The sequence below is a fragment of the Ursus arctos genome, unplaced genomic scaffold (assembly GCF_023065955.2).
Source record: "Ursus arctos isolate Adak ecotype North America unplaced genomic scaffold, UrsArc2.0 scaffold_25, whole genome shotgun sequence".
NCBI classification, from domain to species: Eukaryota; Metazoa; Chordata; class Mammalia; order Carnivora; family Ursidae; genus Ursus; species Ursus arctos.
In genome coordinates, this window is record NW_026622930.1 from 4910290 (window position 1) to 4925135 (window position 14846).

The 14846-nt window shown below is 60.4% G+C and overlaps 1 protein-coding gene and 1 long non-coding RNA gene across 2 annotated transcripts; one reads left to right on the forward strand and one right to left on the reverse strand.

Annotated features, from left to right (window-relative positions):
* Window positions 1-168: 168 nt before the first annotated feature.
* On the reverse strand, window positions 169-5665 carry SLC25A47 (solute carrier family 25 member 47). Its single transcript, XM_026515323.3, has 6 exons — window positions 5551-5665; window positions 3634-3677; window positions 3231-3302; window positions 2308-2490; window positions 1335-1647; window positions 169-1031 (listed from the first exon to the last, which is right to left on the reverse strand). Exons 1-6 carry the CDS (start codon window positions 5576-5578, stop codon window positions 751-753), a joined length of 921 nt encoding a protein of 306 aa, XP_026371108.1. The 5' UTR covers window positions 5579-5665; the 3' UTR covers window positions 169-750.
* Window positions 5666-13405: 7740 nt separating this feature from the next.
* On the forward strand, window positions 13406-14409 carry LOC130544830 (uncharacterized). Its single transcript, XR_008961475.1, has 2 exons — window positions 13406-13811; window positions 14142-14409. It is a non-coding gene; the product is annotated as an uncharacterized LOC130544830 (long non-coding RNA).
* The last annotated feature ends 437 nt before the right edge of the window (window positions 14410-14846 follow it).

The window sequence follows — 14846 nt, forward strand, 5'->3', positions numbered from 1 at the left end:
GTGACGGGGCTCAGCGCCCCAAAGGCCAAGGGAGTAGAGCCAGCCGGAGTGCTGGGCCTCAGTGTGCCAATCTGCATGGTGGGAACATCGGCCACACAGTCGTGGAGGGCTGGGCCTCTGAGGATGTGCTGATCGCCCGCCCCACAGACCACAGCGCAGCACCAAGGACCAGGCTCCGAGATAGTTTATTGTCAACAGCTCCCCGCTGAGCCTCCGGGACCTGCCCGCAGGGCAAGGGTGCGTGAGCAGGTGTGGCCCCACGCCGGCCATGGCCGTGCGGTCAGTGCCCTCTCCGAGCAGCCAGTGCCGGGCCAAGCGGTCCGGCGCACGAGAGCTCACTGCACAGCCGAGGGCAGCCGAGGGGGGGGCCTCGCAGGGAGGGCGGCCGGGTGCCAGGCCGAGGGACCGGGTGGAGGCGCGGGGGTGCTGTGAACGCGGGCGGCAGGGAGGGATGACAAGCGCAAACGACTCCGTGTGACGGATGTCCTCATCCAAGAGGCCCAGTCCTCCCCATGTGACCCTCAAGCCAACCCCAGGCTGACGGCCGACGGCCCCTTGACCTCCTTGCGGTGCGGAGCCGCGCGGGCGAAGCCCCAGGCACGGCCGGCTCTGGCTCGGGGCGAGGGGGGGCTCCGGCTGTCCTGGGTGGCGGCCCGGGGGGCCCAGACCCCAGCGCTCGCCCGCGCCTCTTCCAGCCACCGGGACCTCTGGAAGCCGCCGGCCGGCCAGCCCCCGGGGCGTCGGGGCTGGCTACGTGGACAGGCTCCGGACGAGCCTCAGCACGGCCTCATAGGCCACAAAGACCACCATGTTGACAGGGAAGGCACGACAGCAGTTGAGCGTCAGCCCCTTGAAGAGGACCCGCGGCCCCTGCTCCCGAACGCTGGTCACCACGCAGTGCAGAAGGCCCCGGTAGCGCCGCTGGCCCTGCCCGTCCGCCTGCAGGCGTGACTTGATCACGTCCATGGGGGTGGCCACGGCCCAGGCCAGGACCCCGGCACAGCCCCCGGCCACCAGCACGCCCCAGACATCTGCAGGGAGAGAGCCGAGAGCGCCTCAACCGCACGCCAGCCGGGGACACCCAGGAGGCCAAGCGGGGGCCCCCCGGAATGGAGCCCAGGGCTCGCGCCACCGACGGGACCTGTGCGAAGCCACGCGGCGGGTCTGCCCTGACTCCCGGTGTGGAGGGCACTGAGGTGGCCCCCTGGGGAGGCTCTGTGGCACCCACACTTGGCACGACCGCCTCCTCTCCCGGCCCCGATGCCCACTGTGCTGGGCCCGACCCCGCCTGCCAGTCCCCGGACCCCGCCTGCCAGGCCCCGGGCCCCGCTCACCTGGCTGGCTGTGGCCAGTGGGGGTGAGCTGCTCGCAGAGGAGGGTGTAGGACAGGAAGTAGGTGGCAAAGGAGTGGCCATCCCGGAGGAGCAGGGCCGAGCTGCCCTTGTAGAGGCCCCGCAGCCCCTCCTCACGGGCCACCGTGGCCAGACAGTGCAGTGGCCCTCGGTACTTGGGCCCAGACACTGAACGGGAAGGGGGCGCCGGGCACAAGGGGGGTGCAGCCGAGGGCCACGAGGCCGAGGGGCGCCGCTGCTGCGTCTGCGTCTGCAGGCGGACCTTGGCCACCTCAGTGGGTGAGGTCAGGAACACCTGCCGCAGAAGGAGCCGGGGTAAGGAGGCGCACCTGCTGCCTGCACCCTGCTGGGCCCACCCTGCCTTAGCCTCGTGTTGCCCACGGCAACAGCTGGGGCGCACCGCCGGCCCACCAGTCACGGTGCAGCAGGGTTCAAAGCCAGGGCTTGCTTCTGCCGCACACGCCACCGGCACAAAGCGGGCCCGACACACGATAGGTGTTGGGTAAACATCTGTGACTCGGGTTCATGGAAGTATTGATCACATAATTAACATGTGAATGACATTCATGTCCTGTGTAATTAATATAAGTAGTGTAAGAAAAATACAATACTAAATGTATTTAATAACATTCATAAGTAACATAATATTCCTGATAATACTGGCTGCCATTCTGTGGGGGCTCGTGCCTGTCAGACTCCGTGCTGGCGGCTTACACCCATAACCTTACTTGACCTTCACCACGCCTCTTAACTAATGAAGAGACAGAAGCTCAGAGAGGCTCCCTAGCTTGCCCAAGGTCAACTGAGCCCTCACCCACAGCATCCCGCCCTCATCCAGTCTCCGCACTGCCCCAAGCCTCGGTTTCCCCCTCTGTGGGGCTGGGTGGCCTCTCACGGGGTTCTCTCAGCCTCTCCCAACCCCGCAGTCCTCCCCCCGCCCCCCCACCCCACTCACGCGGACCAGGCCAGAGGCAAATCCCGACAGTGTGATGTCGGTCTTGGCGGGCTTGGCGTCGGGGCTGCCGTAGCGAAATCGGCAGATATGCGCAAGGCAGTGGCGGTAGGTGCCGAAAGACACGGACGAGACCAGGGACACGGTGCACACGGGCAGCGAGAGGCCTCGGTAGAAGCCCCGCACCTGGCGGGCAAACAGACAGGACCCGAGGGCCCGAGTCAGGCCAGAGGTGCAGACCGGAAGAGGGCTGCCCAGAGGGGCCCTGGGCCAAGGGACCTGGGTCTCAGTCCTGCTCTGGCCTCCCTGGCCATGGGACCTCAGGCCAGTTTCTTGCTGCCAAGGCTCTGTGACCTAAACTGGGGATCGTAACACTCCAGTTTCGAGGTTATGTGAGGGACTGAAGAGACAGAGGGCCAGGCTGGACCTAGGACAGCTATTTGATGATGATGGTGATGACGATGTTGAGTAGCATGCTTTATTGTTGCTGTTTCTTCATTTTTCATCCCTGGCCAGCATCAAGCCCCAAGCTCACTTTGGTAAGTATCCCTGAGTCCCTCCTCTGGACCTGGCTCTGAGCTGGACGCTGGGGACACCTAACAGCTCTGCCCAGCACAGCTTTCAAGGGGTGCCCAGCCTGCAGGGGACAGAAATGCAAACACTCAGGGTCCCTCCCTGACCCTCAGAGGCCCTAGATGCCACCTGTGGACCCTCTCCTGAAGGCAGGACCTCATTCTGAGCACCTTCTATGTGTGGGACGCCTGGCTCTCATCCTCAGAGAAACTCAGCAGGTCAGTACAATCATTCCCATTTGGAAGGTGACAGAGCTGAGCTCAGACAAAGCACCCCCTGGCTGGTTGGGAACGGCCAGCCTGGGCTCTGAGGTCCTGACATCCTCCTGCCCATTACCCTGGGCCCCGGCCTACCCGCTCTTGGCGGTACGTGTCCCAGACGCAGTGCCAGATGCCCCTGTACTTGGGCTCTGTCTGGATCTTGACCTGTGAGAGAAGTGGACTTCAGGAAAGGGTGGCTCCAGGCTGATGGCAAGGTCAGTAGGGCTGGGGGGGGACGCGCCAACGCCTTGGTTGTCATAGCTGTGCTGACTGACTGTGGGCAGAGCGGGGACCAGGAGTCCCGTGTAAGACAAGAAACCCGACGCGCAGGTGAGAAGATGGGCTGACACGGCCCTGAGGAGCATGGGGAGGGCTAGTCTGGTTAGCAGACTGGAAAGGTCTTCTGGCCACGGATGGATGCAGGAGACTTGGAGGGCAGCCTAATCCCAGCCAGGGGCCTTCGGACGGGCAGTGGAAGCCTGCCTATTTGCCGTACCTTCACCGTGTCCAGAGGGTAGCCCACAGCAACACCGCAGACACCTGGAAGGAGATCAGAGGGACCAGGTAAGGAGCAGGAGCTGCCTGATGGTGTCTCACGGAAGGAGTCGGGGTGAACCCCGACCAGCTCCCGCTGAGAACAGACACACACTTCTTGTCCACACCGCGTCTCATCAACCCTGAGCGCGTTGATGCAGAGAAGGACACTGAGGCTCAGGCAAGCGGCTAACAGTTTCTCCTTCTGTGGCTTAGCCCAGCAGTGCCTCGTGCCGAAAGCCAGGGACGCATTTTGGGGGAGCCTCTGTTTCAACACTTGCTGGGCCCTGTGTCCAAGCCAGGCAGCTCTCGTCCTCAAGCCTGTGAAGGGTCTGTCTGCCTTTCGGCTGCGGGGTGTGTGTCAGGAGGAGAGGCACAGACCCCAACAAAGGCCAGGAGGTGGGAAAGCCCAGGTCACCCAGGGCTCTGTGAAGGACTGCCTGGAACCACAAGTCTGCATGGAACAGAGTGGGATGTGAGGCTTCCTAGACCAGGGCCCTCTCCCCGCAAAGAGCCAGTGCCACCATCCTGTTCCTTTCTCCTTTCCTGACACCAGAGCCTCAATGCCCCAGCACTGCCATGAGGAAGCCAGAAAGCCACAGAGCCCTGGGGGCGACCTACATACATACCGTGGGGGCGAGGGGTGGTGAGGGCCACCCGAGGACAAAAAGGCACTTGGGGGCTCTGCCCTATTTACTAGGCATCCCAGGACTCAACGAGTGTGCACGAATGAGTGAGTGAGTGAGTGAGTGATGAACGAACAAAGGACTGACTGAACGACTTGGTTAGAATTGCCCTCCTTGACCCTCACAGAGACCTCACCGAACTATCATCCATCAAAGCGCCACCACAGCACCACCTCCTCTCTGGAGCCCTCCCTGACCCCTGCAGCTGGGCTGACTCTGTGCCGGAAAACATATCGGTCAGAGCCCCGGTCACGTGGTTTTGCTGCTGTCCCACGCATGCCATGTCTGTCCTCCACAAGGACAAGGCCCACATCTGATCTGACCTGGAGGAAAGATACAGGACTCGAGAGCCCTTCGGGCTTCGTGCTCTTGGCCAAGTCAAGCCCCTTCTCTGAGCCTCCTCTTCAGGGCCTTAACACGCCAGAAGCAGCTGGCCTCAGGCCAGGTGCATAGTCAGACCTCAGAAAGGTCACCGGGGAGGCCAGGGCTGCAGCCTGTCCTGGGTCAGCACTGCCCTCCCCTCCTGAGGGAGGAGGACACCCCACGCCATTCCCAGAAGTATCGACCAGCACCCACTGCTGTTTCACAAGACCGGCAAGGCTGAGGGTGCCTCACCCAAAATAGGGTCCCAGCCTGCAGGGTCGGGGGGCGGGGGCACCCATCGGGCCGGTTTCCCAATGGGCCAGTTACCTCTCTGGGCTTGTCTTTTGCAACCAGCCCTTTCCCCAGAAGGGAAAATAGTTTGGGAGGCCAGCAGCCTGGGACAGGGGGCAGCCAGCCAGAGGGTGTGGCCGGGGCTCGGCAGGGCCTCTCCCCCTCCCCGACCCACCCCCTGCAGTCCGTGTTTCCGGACCCAGGCCTGTTCATCCTCACTGCCCATCCTCCCTGGGCCTCTTCTTCCTTCCCACAGCTCAGCCATCCCTCTCCACGCTGACGGGTGCGAGCCTCCCCCTGGCCCAGGCAGAGACCACCCTCTGTCCCCGTTGGCCCCCAGATGGTCCCCACCCCCACCCCTGCCCGTGGGCCCCCAGGCTGAGAGGGTCAGGCCAGCGCAGACTCACCTACCCCCCGCGCCTCCTTCCAGCCCCTGCAGCCCACAGTGGGGCCTGACCACTTCCGGGGCCCCTCCCACCCCACGACTGTGGGACAGCTACTGCCGCACGCCTCCTGGTACCCCCGTGCCTGCCTCTTACCTCCGATGGCTCCAGCCACAAAATCCATGGGTGCTAGGGAAGGCCCTGGGCTCTGCCTGCCAGACAGCAGTCTGCCACCGCCAGGGTGGCCTCGACAGCAGCTTGTCAGCTCCTGGCCGACCTTAAATAGCAGGGACCGGGGGAGGGACAGGAGACGGGAGCCTGCTGACCGGTGGCCTCGAAGGCAGAGGCCGTGCAGGTCAATGCCCAAACCCAGGCACCAGGCAGCTGGACTCCCTCCCACCCACCCCTCAAAGGACCCTTGTCCCAGTGCCCTTGGGACCCAGGGGTCAGGGAAGTATGTGAGAGGCCACGGGAGATAGGAGATTCACTGTCCACACTGCCTGCAGGCCTGGGCCCCAAGACCAGGTGCGGACACCTCCGGGGCTGTGATGCCCCTGTCCCTCCAAGCCTTCATGGTGTCCTCCCAGCAGCCCTCGAAGCTCCATCCTATTCACTCAACCAACCCCATCCGAGCTGGGGCTGAGCTGAGGCTGCACTGAGTCCCTGACCTCAGAAGGCCCCAGAGGGCAGGAGGGAGTGGGGACGAGCACGGGCAGGCTGCACGAGCCCCCCTTCCCCCACCATGAGCAAACACGGGTCACAGCCCAGCGTCTGCTCCATGCCCTTCATGCTGCCCTGGCCCCACACTCTCCGGCTGCACCCATATCTGTCTCCCGCTCCCTGGGCCCCACCGGGTCTGCCTCTGCTCAGCCCCCAGCGCCCAGCACTGACCAAGGCCTGAGGGGACCAAGCCCTGAGGGGCTCACTGCTAGGGACTAGGGGCCAGGGCTGCTGATTGGGCCTCTCACTAAGTCAGGGCGCTCCTGAAGGGGAAGCAGGGCTGATGGTCCCATTTTACAGATGGAGCCACTGAGGCCCAGAGAGGGGATTTGTCCGAGGCCATGGAGGTAGCAGGGCTGGATGTGATTGCCAGATGCTCTGGAACAACCAGCCCCTCTCTGATGCCAAGGGCCAAGCCCCGATGCCCATGAGTTTGCCCCCATGGCCGTCACCCAGCGGGCCCTCCCAGAGGCTCAGCATGTGCTCCCAAATGACCCACAGGGCAGCGCTTCGAGGTGGCCACGGGAGCACTCAGGCTTAAGGAAGCCGTGCAAGTGCCCAGGGTCACACAAAATGAGTGTCCCGCTGGCCAGAAAGCTGCAGGACCGGGGTAGAGGGGCACAGGGTTCAGACCGCCTCATCCAGGTGGCCCTCAGGTGAGGGACGCATGTCTACTTGTTTTCTTGTGCTCTGACGGGTGGACACAGGCTGGCCTTGAACAGGCTGGGTGTTGATGGGCAGCCCCATCCCCACCTGTCCAGCCATTGCAGGGTGAAGGGGGGACAGACTGGCAGTGGCAGCTGCCATGTCAGAGGGCAAAGGGCAGGATGCAGCCCGCCCAAGTTCTGTCCTGATGCCCAGCCCGGCCTTTAGAGATACACAGCTCAGTGTCTGCTTGGGAGCTCGGCTGTTTGCGTTCAGAGATTTTATTTATTTACTTGTCGGAGAGAGAGAACACGCGCGTGAGCACGGGGAGGGGCAGAGGCAGGCTCCGCACTCAGCAGGGAGCTCAACGCGGGGCTCCATCCCAGGACCCCGGGATCGTGACCTGAGCCCAAAGCAGACGCTTCACCGACCGAGCCACCCAGGCGCCCTGGGCTGTGTGCATCCAAAGCCCAGCTCTGAGACCACAGCAGCAACCACACAGACAGGAGTCCCTGCCTCGTGGCTCTTACGTTCTAGGGAGGGAGACAGACCACCAAGAGATGAGGTGACAAAAGCCCAGAGACCGCCAAACAGCAGCGAGCGCCAAGGACAGAAGCAGAGGAAGGAGGAGACAAGGGGCGAGTGGGGGTGGGGCGCGGGCAGCCCAAGAGGGTGACCTAGGAGACAAGTGTGTTTTCCCAGTCATTGCAGCCAAGTGTCGCCGGCCCTCTGCCTCCTGAACAAACATGCCCAAACTTGACCCTTCTCCACAGCAGACACAAAACACGCCACCTCACCCTTCGGGCCTCAGTTCAGGAGGAAAGGGTCCCCAGCCTGCTGTGGGCTTCAGGCAGGCAGGGCCGTGTCGGACCCGTCTCAGCCCACGGCACCCAGCGCAGGACCGCCACCCTGGGGAGGCTGGGCGAATAAAGGCGACGGATGGGTGGATGGACAGACAGCTGGCCGGGAGGACGGTCAGACTAAAGGATGGATGAGTGGGTGGGTGGATAGATAGGTGGATGGAGGGATGGACAGACAGATGGACTGAAGGATGGACAGATGAATGGATGGGGTGGAGGGGTCGGGGGTGAGTGGACTGACAGTGGAAAATACAAATGAATGAACAGAGTCAGCGTGGCGTCCCCTGCACATACTCGGTTTGAGCTGACACAGGAGGTGGCAAAGAGGCTGCTGGGTGGCTGGGCAGTCAGGGGTCTTGGCCGGGGAGCACCCCACACGTTCTGGGGGAGAGCTGGGGCCCCCACGGCCTGGGTTTGGCTCCAGGCTCAGCCTCTCCCAGATGGGCAGCCTTGGGCCAGTAGTGTTACCTCTCTGGGTCTTGCATGGACAGCAGAGGCAAAGCCCATGGGAGCCCTCTGGGGCCACTCCTCTCAAAGGGCCGCTTTACTGATTAGCACCAAGGCCGGCGTGAGGCCCTCCTCTGCCAACACCAGAGCCCCACTGAGTGCGGCCCAGCCCGGCTGGTCTTCCAGGAGGAGGCAGACGTTGCACAGGAAACCCAAGCCTGGGCCTCCGCAAAGGGCTCTGGGAACAGGGGGGTGGCGCTGGTCCCACTGGGCACAGGGACTTGCTGGCCAAGGGGCTTAACACATTCCAAAACGCATTTTTACATTTTAAAAGAAAAAGAATAGGGGCGCCTGGGTAGCTCAGTCGTTAAGCGTCTGCCTTTGGCTCAGGGCGTGATCCTGGCGTTCCGGGATCGAGTCCCACATCAGGCTCCTGGGCTGGGAGCCTGCTTCTTCCTCTCCCTCTCCCCTGCTGTGTTCCCTCTCTCGCTGGCTGTCTCTCTGTCACATAAATAAATAAAATCTTAAAAAAAAAAAAAAAACTCTAAAAGAAAAAGAATAACTATAAGTTATTTTTTTTTAAATCCAGACTGAAGAGAGAGCATATGAAGTGAATGCCTCACCGTCCAGGTCTAGGTCCTGCTTTCTAGTCAAATGCAGGCAAACACAAACATTTCCTTTTTTGTCGTTTTTTTGTTTTCTTTTGTTTTTTGGGGGGGGGGTGCAGAGAGAGAATCTCAGGCAGGTTCCACGGCCAGTGCGGAGCCCAACACTGGGCTCGATTGCACGACCCTGAGATCATGACCTGAGCCGAAATCGAGAGTCGGGTGTTCAACCGACTGAGCCACCCAGGCGCCCCAAACATTTTCTTTTTTACTGTGATTTTGTGCTTTGCTTCTTCCCTTATCGACATGCCTGGGAGACCTTGCCACCACCGCCCCTGCGACCTCCCACACCGTGCGGCTACCGCAACGTGGCCGAGGGTGTGCGGGGCGGACGGAGGCTGAGCCAGGCTTGGCCCTGGCCCTGCCCGTCCTCACTGTGCAACTCAGGAACCTCGGCCTCACAGTCCTCATCTGTAAAGTGGGAATTCCATTACCCGCTGCCGTCCAGCTTTGGGAGTCCTGGAGGGTAATGTCCGTAAAGCCGTTGGAGCCATCGGCACACCACGTATCTCCATGATGATTTAATCCACGAGTGGTAGAAGCGGACTGGTTTCCAGTCTAGAACAGAAAGTCTTTTGTTGTTTCCGTGGGGCTCACTCTCAGAGGGGGACTGCTGAGCCCAAGATACCCGATCTAGCTTTCATTTTCACATATTTGCCATTGGGGCAGGATTTGGAGAGGTCGAGGAAGGGCAGCGGGCTTTCCTGCCAATGGAAATGGGCCAGGAGCCCAGAGCGGGCACGGGGGCCCAGGCTGGCTGCAGACACTGGCAGCCTTGGCATTTCCAGAAAATGGGGCTCCAAGGTCAGGAGAGCCAGATCCTCACCCAGCTCACTCTGTGACCCCCGAGTTACAGTTTCTCCGTCTATAGAACAGGACAGGAGATGAGAGGGTCCTCTCCAGGCTTGGCCCTGCCGTGCTCCGCTGTGATCTCCGTAAGGCCCCATTGGTTGCTGCAGACCACAGGGCCCTGGGAGTGGGTGAGAATGCACACACCTTTGGGACAAGAGTGTCTCTGGTGTGTGGGGTGGGATGAGCCCCTGACTCATTCCTTCCACACACCCTGGCCTTCCTCTCACATCCTGAGGGGTGAGGGCCCTGGGCCTGGGGTCTGGAAGCCTGTGTGCCCCCTCCCCACGCGGGAGGGAGGGGCCTCAGAGCTAAAAGCATATAACAAGCTTTCCCTGATGCCTTCCTGCTGGCATCTCCGCCCCGGAAAGGGCACTCGGGCCAGGCTGTGCCTCTTCATTCCTGGGCGCCCGAGCCCAGCTCAAGAGCTTCCGGGCCCAGCATCTCCCACTGGCCACGTTTCCAGCCCCTGGCAACCCTTCACGCCCTGCCCAGGGGGCGTCTTCAAGTCTGGAGTCCACTGGCTGGAAGGGCTGAGACAATGACCAGCCCTGGGCCTCGGATGTCGCATCTGGACAAGATGACCTCTGACCCCACCCTGATCCAAGACACAGGGAGTTGGTTGAGCAACAGGAGGCCCTCTCCAAAGCAGCACCAGAAGCCAGATGGTTTAGGGAAGGGAAGCTATTGACTTCTGCCAATCAATCAATCATCACTCATTACAGTGCAAGTGTCCCTACGCAGGCTTCCTGCTGGGCACTGGGATCCAGGAATGACCTGGATACGACCCTCGCCCACCCGCAGGCCCAGCCTGGCTGCACAGTACATGCAATCCGTTACTGCACGACAGATTATCCCCAAACTGAGCAGCTTCAAATGGCCAACATTTATTATCTCACAATGTCCGAGCGTCGGCAATCTGGGAATAGCTTGGCTGGGCGGCTGTGGCTCAGGGTCTCCCATGAGGCCGTCGTCAAGCTGTGGGCCTGGGCTGCACCATCCGAAGGCCTGACGGGGGCCGGACGACCCCCTTCCACGGTGACTCGCTCGCGTGGTTGTCAGCGGGAGGCCTCGGTCCTCGGCACAGGGGACCTCTCCACAGGACTAGTCCCGACATGGCTCCCGACTTCCCCCCAGAGCTGGAGATCCAAGAGGGAGAGCCAGGGGGTGGCCACAATGCTTTGGTGACTGCCTCGGAAGTGACACGGTCATTCCCACTGTGGCGTAGAAGCCGAGGACTCCCAAGGGGGCTGAGGACAGGGACTCCAGCAGACGGAGACCAAAGCAGCAGGGCAGGTGGCAGAGGGGAGCTTCTGGCTGGGGGAGGGGAGGGACTGTCCATGGGCAGCTGCCCCAGGAAGATGCTGCCTGGCTGAGCGGCCATGACAGGAGGAGAGCCACGGAGGAAGGAGGGACACAGAGGTAGCGTGAGGCCCTTCTGGGAGAGGCTGTGGAATAGGGGGACTCCAAAGCCAGGATTCCTGCAAGACGGCGGGGCTCCTGGATTCCAGGAGGCTGAGGGCATCTGGCCCTTCCTCTGCCTGTCTCTGGAGCTGCCCCCGGCTCCTCCTGCACCCGCGCTCCCCGCAGTCCTGCCTGCTGTGTCCATGACTGTCCCAGCAAGCCTCAGGGCTCACTCAGTACGTGTGGTTCTCTCCCCGCTGCCCCGCCCCCTCCGGCCTTCCTCGGTGCCAGCTCCAGCTCACCCAGCCGCCCAGCCCAGGGCACCGGTGGGGGCACACTGCCCTCCTCTGGCCACTGCTCTCAGGTGCCTGCTCACACGGCCCTTTGGCCTGGGACAATGGTCTGCTCATTCGCCCCCCCGCCCCCCTGCAGAGTGTGTCACCCCAGAGAGGGCAGAGCCAGGCCGGCTCACGTCGGGCCCCAGCACCAGCCCGGAGTGTGGGCTCCAGGGGGCCCTCGCGCTGCACGACCTCTGAATGAGCAGCAAGCACACGGTGTGTCTGCCCCACGTGGCTGGGCGTGGCCCCTCTGTCCCGCCTGGTTGGCCCAACCCAGCTGCGGACCACCCCTGGGGCCCTCCAGGTCGGGGGGCACCCTCGGGCAGGCCCCCCGTAGGCTCTATTTTTAACCTTGAAGCATTTGCTATGAGTCTATTTATATCGCTCCCATCTTGAGTTTCTGGTCATCTCCTAATCCGGCCCGAGCCTCCCCTGCTCTGGCCTCTCGACTGCTCCAAGGCCAAGCGGGCTGGGAACCGTGCCAGGCCCGAGGAGGCCCACAGCTCACCTGGAGAGGCGGCCCCGGGGAAGGGGCAAGGAGCCCACACAGCATGCTGGCAGCTCTGGGGCTGACTCGCTTCCAGCGAATCGCTTCAAGTCTACTGAACGAGGGAACTCTGGGCCCCGTGGACTTGGGAAGACAGTGGCTGGCTGTCCCCAACAGGTCCCCGGCCCTTCAGCCTCTGAGGCCCAGAGTAGACTCACTTAGCTGGGGGCTGAGTCCCTCCGAGAGCAGACTGGACGAGAGGCCAGAGACATCGGGACGGCAGCAACTCGTTCACTGGGAGACAGACCTGTCAGAGCCGGTTCTCACCAACGTCAGGCAGCGAACCCACAGCTCAGTCCCCCAGAGCCCCTCGAAATCCCCCCCGGCTCACTGCAGTCCTCAGCACCCTTCAGAGACCTTCTGAGGCTGGGGCTTCCCCTCCGCAGTTGGACAGTCGAAGATGCCTCTAGGAAAGCCCTTCTCTCTCCGATGAAGAAAGACTTCAGTGAACTCTTCTCGTGTTTTCCTACAAAGGTGCCTGCCCTGTGTGAGCGCCTTCACTTGCTCTGACCCCTAGGATCCTCCCGAACCCATCTTACAGATGACAACCTGAGGCCAAGAAGACTCACAGGGTCACACAGCCAGAAGGGGTCCGAGTTGAGACTAAAAAGCAAAACAGCTTGAGTGAAGCTTCCAGAACCTGTCCTTGGAGACAGTCTCAACTTGTGGTCCCCAGAGCCACCTAAACACCCCCGAAGGGGTCACTTTAAATGCTGGTTTCAAGCCCCTTTGCTCCAGGAGTCTGATTCCTTAGGTCTGGGAATCTGTGTCTTAGCCAGCATCCTGGGAGCCTCCAATCCTGGAGGTCTAGAGTGGGGAGCCTGTGGCTGGGGCCCCACAGCAGGATGGGCCAGGGCCCCCATCCCCTCACCCAGGCCTGACTCCTCAGCTGCCTGTTCACCCCCTGCCAGAGTTGGCAGGGTGACCCCTGATTTTTTTTTTTTTTTTAATGTAGGCTCCACACCCAGCAGGGAACCCAATGTGGGGCTTGAACTCACGACCCCGAGATCAAGACCTGAGCTGAGATCAAGAGTCAGATGCTTCACCAAGGTGCCCTGTGACTCCTGCTTTTGAGTCAAAACTGACAGGCAGGGATGCAGGCGTCTGGGTTCTGCAGACACACGCCACGCATACACGCACACACGCACACATGCACCCGCCTCAACCCAGGAGAGGCACGTCCCCTTCCTGTATCTCCCTGGCTCCTTATCAGGGCAGACTGTAGCCTAGCAGGGAGAAACTTTGTTTCTGAAGTTTTTAATTCTAAAAATACGTTTTAGAAAAAACTATCACCCAGAACCCCCAGCACCCCTCACCTCTTTTCCACAGAACACAGGTCCCTGGAGAAGCCTCAGGGTATCAGCCAGCGAGGCCTCCCACTCGCCTCACCCCCCACCCAGGGCCCATCCCCTTCCACAGCCCTGGCCATTCGGTGATTCCATCATCTTGCACATTTATTGAACACCCACTGTGTGCCTGCCTTGTTTAGGGTTAATAAAGGAGACAGAGAAGGTCCCTGCCCCGGTGAAGCTCACATTCTGGTGGGAGAGAGGTGATTAACACATAGAGAAACAAATAATGTCACTCTAGGAGTTGAAAGAAAGCAGTGTGGGGAGGGGCAGCAGGCTGTCCACTGTAGACAGGGAGGGCCAGCCAAGACCCTAGCGAGGCGGTGAGGAGTGGACAGGGGCCTGAGTTTTGGAGGTGATCTGGGCAAGGGAAGAGCTTCCCAGCCAGAGGAAGCAGCCAGTGCAAAAGCACTGGGGTGAGCATGGGCGTGGAGTATGAGCTTGTGGCCAGGTCACCTTGGGCTTAGAGGCACTGAGCCTAGGTTTTATTCCAGGCGAGCTGGGAGTCAGTTGACAGCCCTGCCCTCCCCACCCCACCTCACCAGGTCAAAACAGCCTCCTGTCACTGAAGATCCAAGTGAGAGAGAACAGAGGTGATTTTCTTTTCCTCTATTCCTGCTGGTGTTTCTAATCCTTCCACACTGGACCCTCCTTGTGTAAGAAATTATAAAAGCTGTACAAAATAAAAACTTGCTCCATGCACTTTTCAGTGACCTGGCTTGACCCCTGGTCCCCTGTGCCACTCCCTCCCCCACTCGCTGCCCTGCTACTGCTCTGGCCTTGAGCCCCTCCTGCCCCTACAAGTCTGGGGCCTGAGAAGAGCCCTGTGGGGTGGCTTCCCTGGGGCTGGGGGTGGGGCCTGGGGCGCTGGGGCAGGTGAGGAGTTCAAACAACCATACTTCCTGCTCTCATTTTATCCTCAGGAAACGAAACAGAACAGACACAGAACCCGACTGCTGATGTCATAACGCAGGCTCAAAAATACGGGCATTGCGTATTCATCAACTTGGCCGTGACTTCCCTGTTTTCCCGTTCTGGTCTCTCCTGAACTGCCACCAAAGCCCCTGGAGGTCAGGCTGCTGACCCCCAGGGAGTCAGGGCTCACGCTACCTGCCCCAAGCATAACATTAACTTCAAGGTATGTGCATTCTCTTAAAAAAAAAAAAAAAAAAATATATATATATATATATATATACACACACACACACACACACATACATACACACATATATATAATTTAAATATTTAAATAAAAATCTATAAAATATATATATGTAAGCAGGGTGCCTGGGTGGTGCAGTTGGTTAAATGACTCTTGGTTTTGGCTCAGGTCATGATCTCAGGGTTGTGAGATCGAACCCCACGTCAGACTCCACACTCAGTGGGGAGTTGGAGCCTGCTTGGGATTCTCTCCCTCTCCTGTTCCTCCCCCTGCTTGTGTGCTCTCTCTCTAAAATAAATAAATCTTAAATATATATATATATGTATATGTATAAATTATATATATAAATAAATAAAGCAGGTCATCCTTGTTTCCTTCTCAGCCGTTTCATCATAAGGTTCTGACTTACTGCCCCGTTAGGGTACTTGACTTCCTTCTCAAACCTCCAAAAGCAGGGGTAGCTGCA

Coding starts and splice junctions, on each gene's coding strand:
- SLC25A47 (XM_026515323.3), bottom strand. CDS start 5,578: ATGGATTTTGTGGCTGGAGCCATCGGAG. Junction 3,678..5,550: donor TGTGGCTGGAGCCATCGGAG/GTAAGAGGCAGG, acceptor ATCTCCTTCCAG/GTGTCTGCGGTGTTGCTGTG. Junction 3,303..3,633: donor ACCCTCTGGACACGGTGAAG/GTACGGCAAATA, acceptor CTTCTCTCACAG/GTCAAGATCCAGACAGAGCC.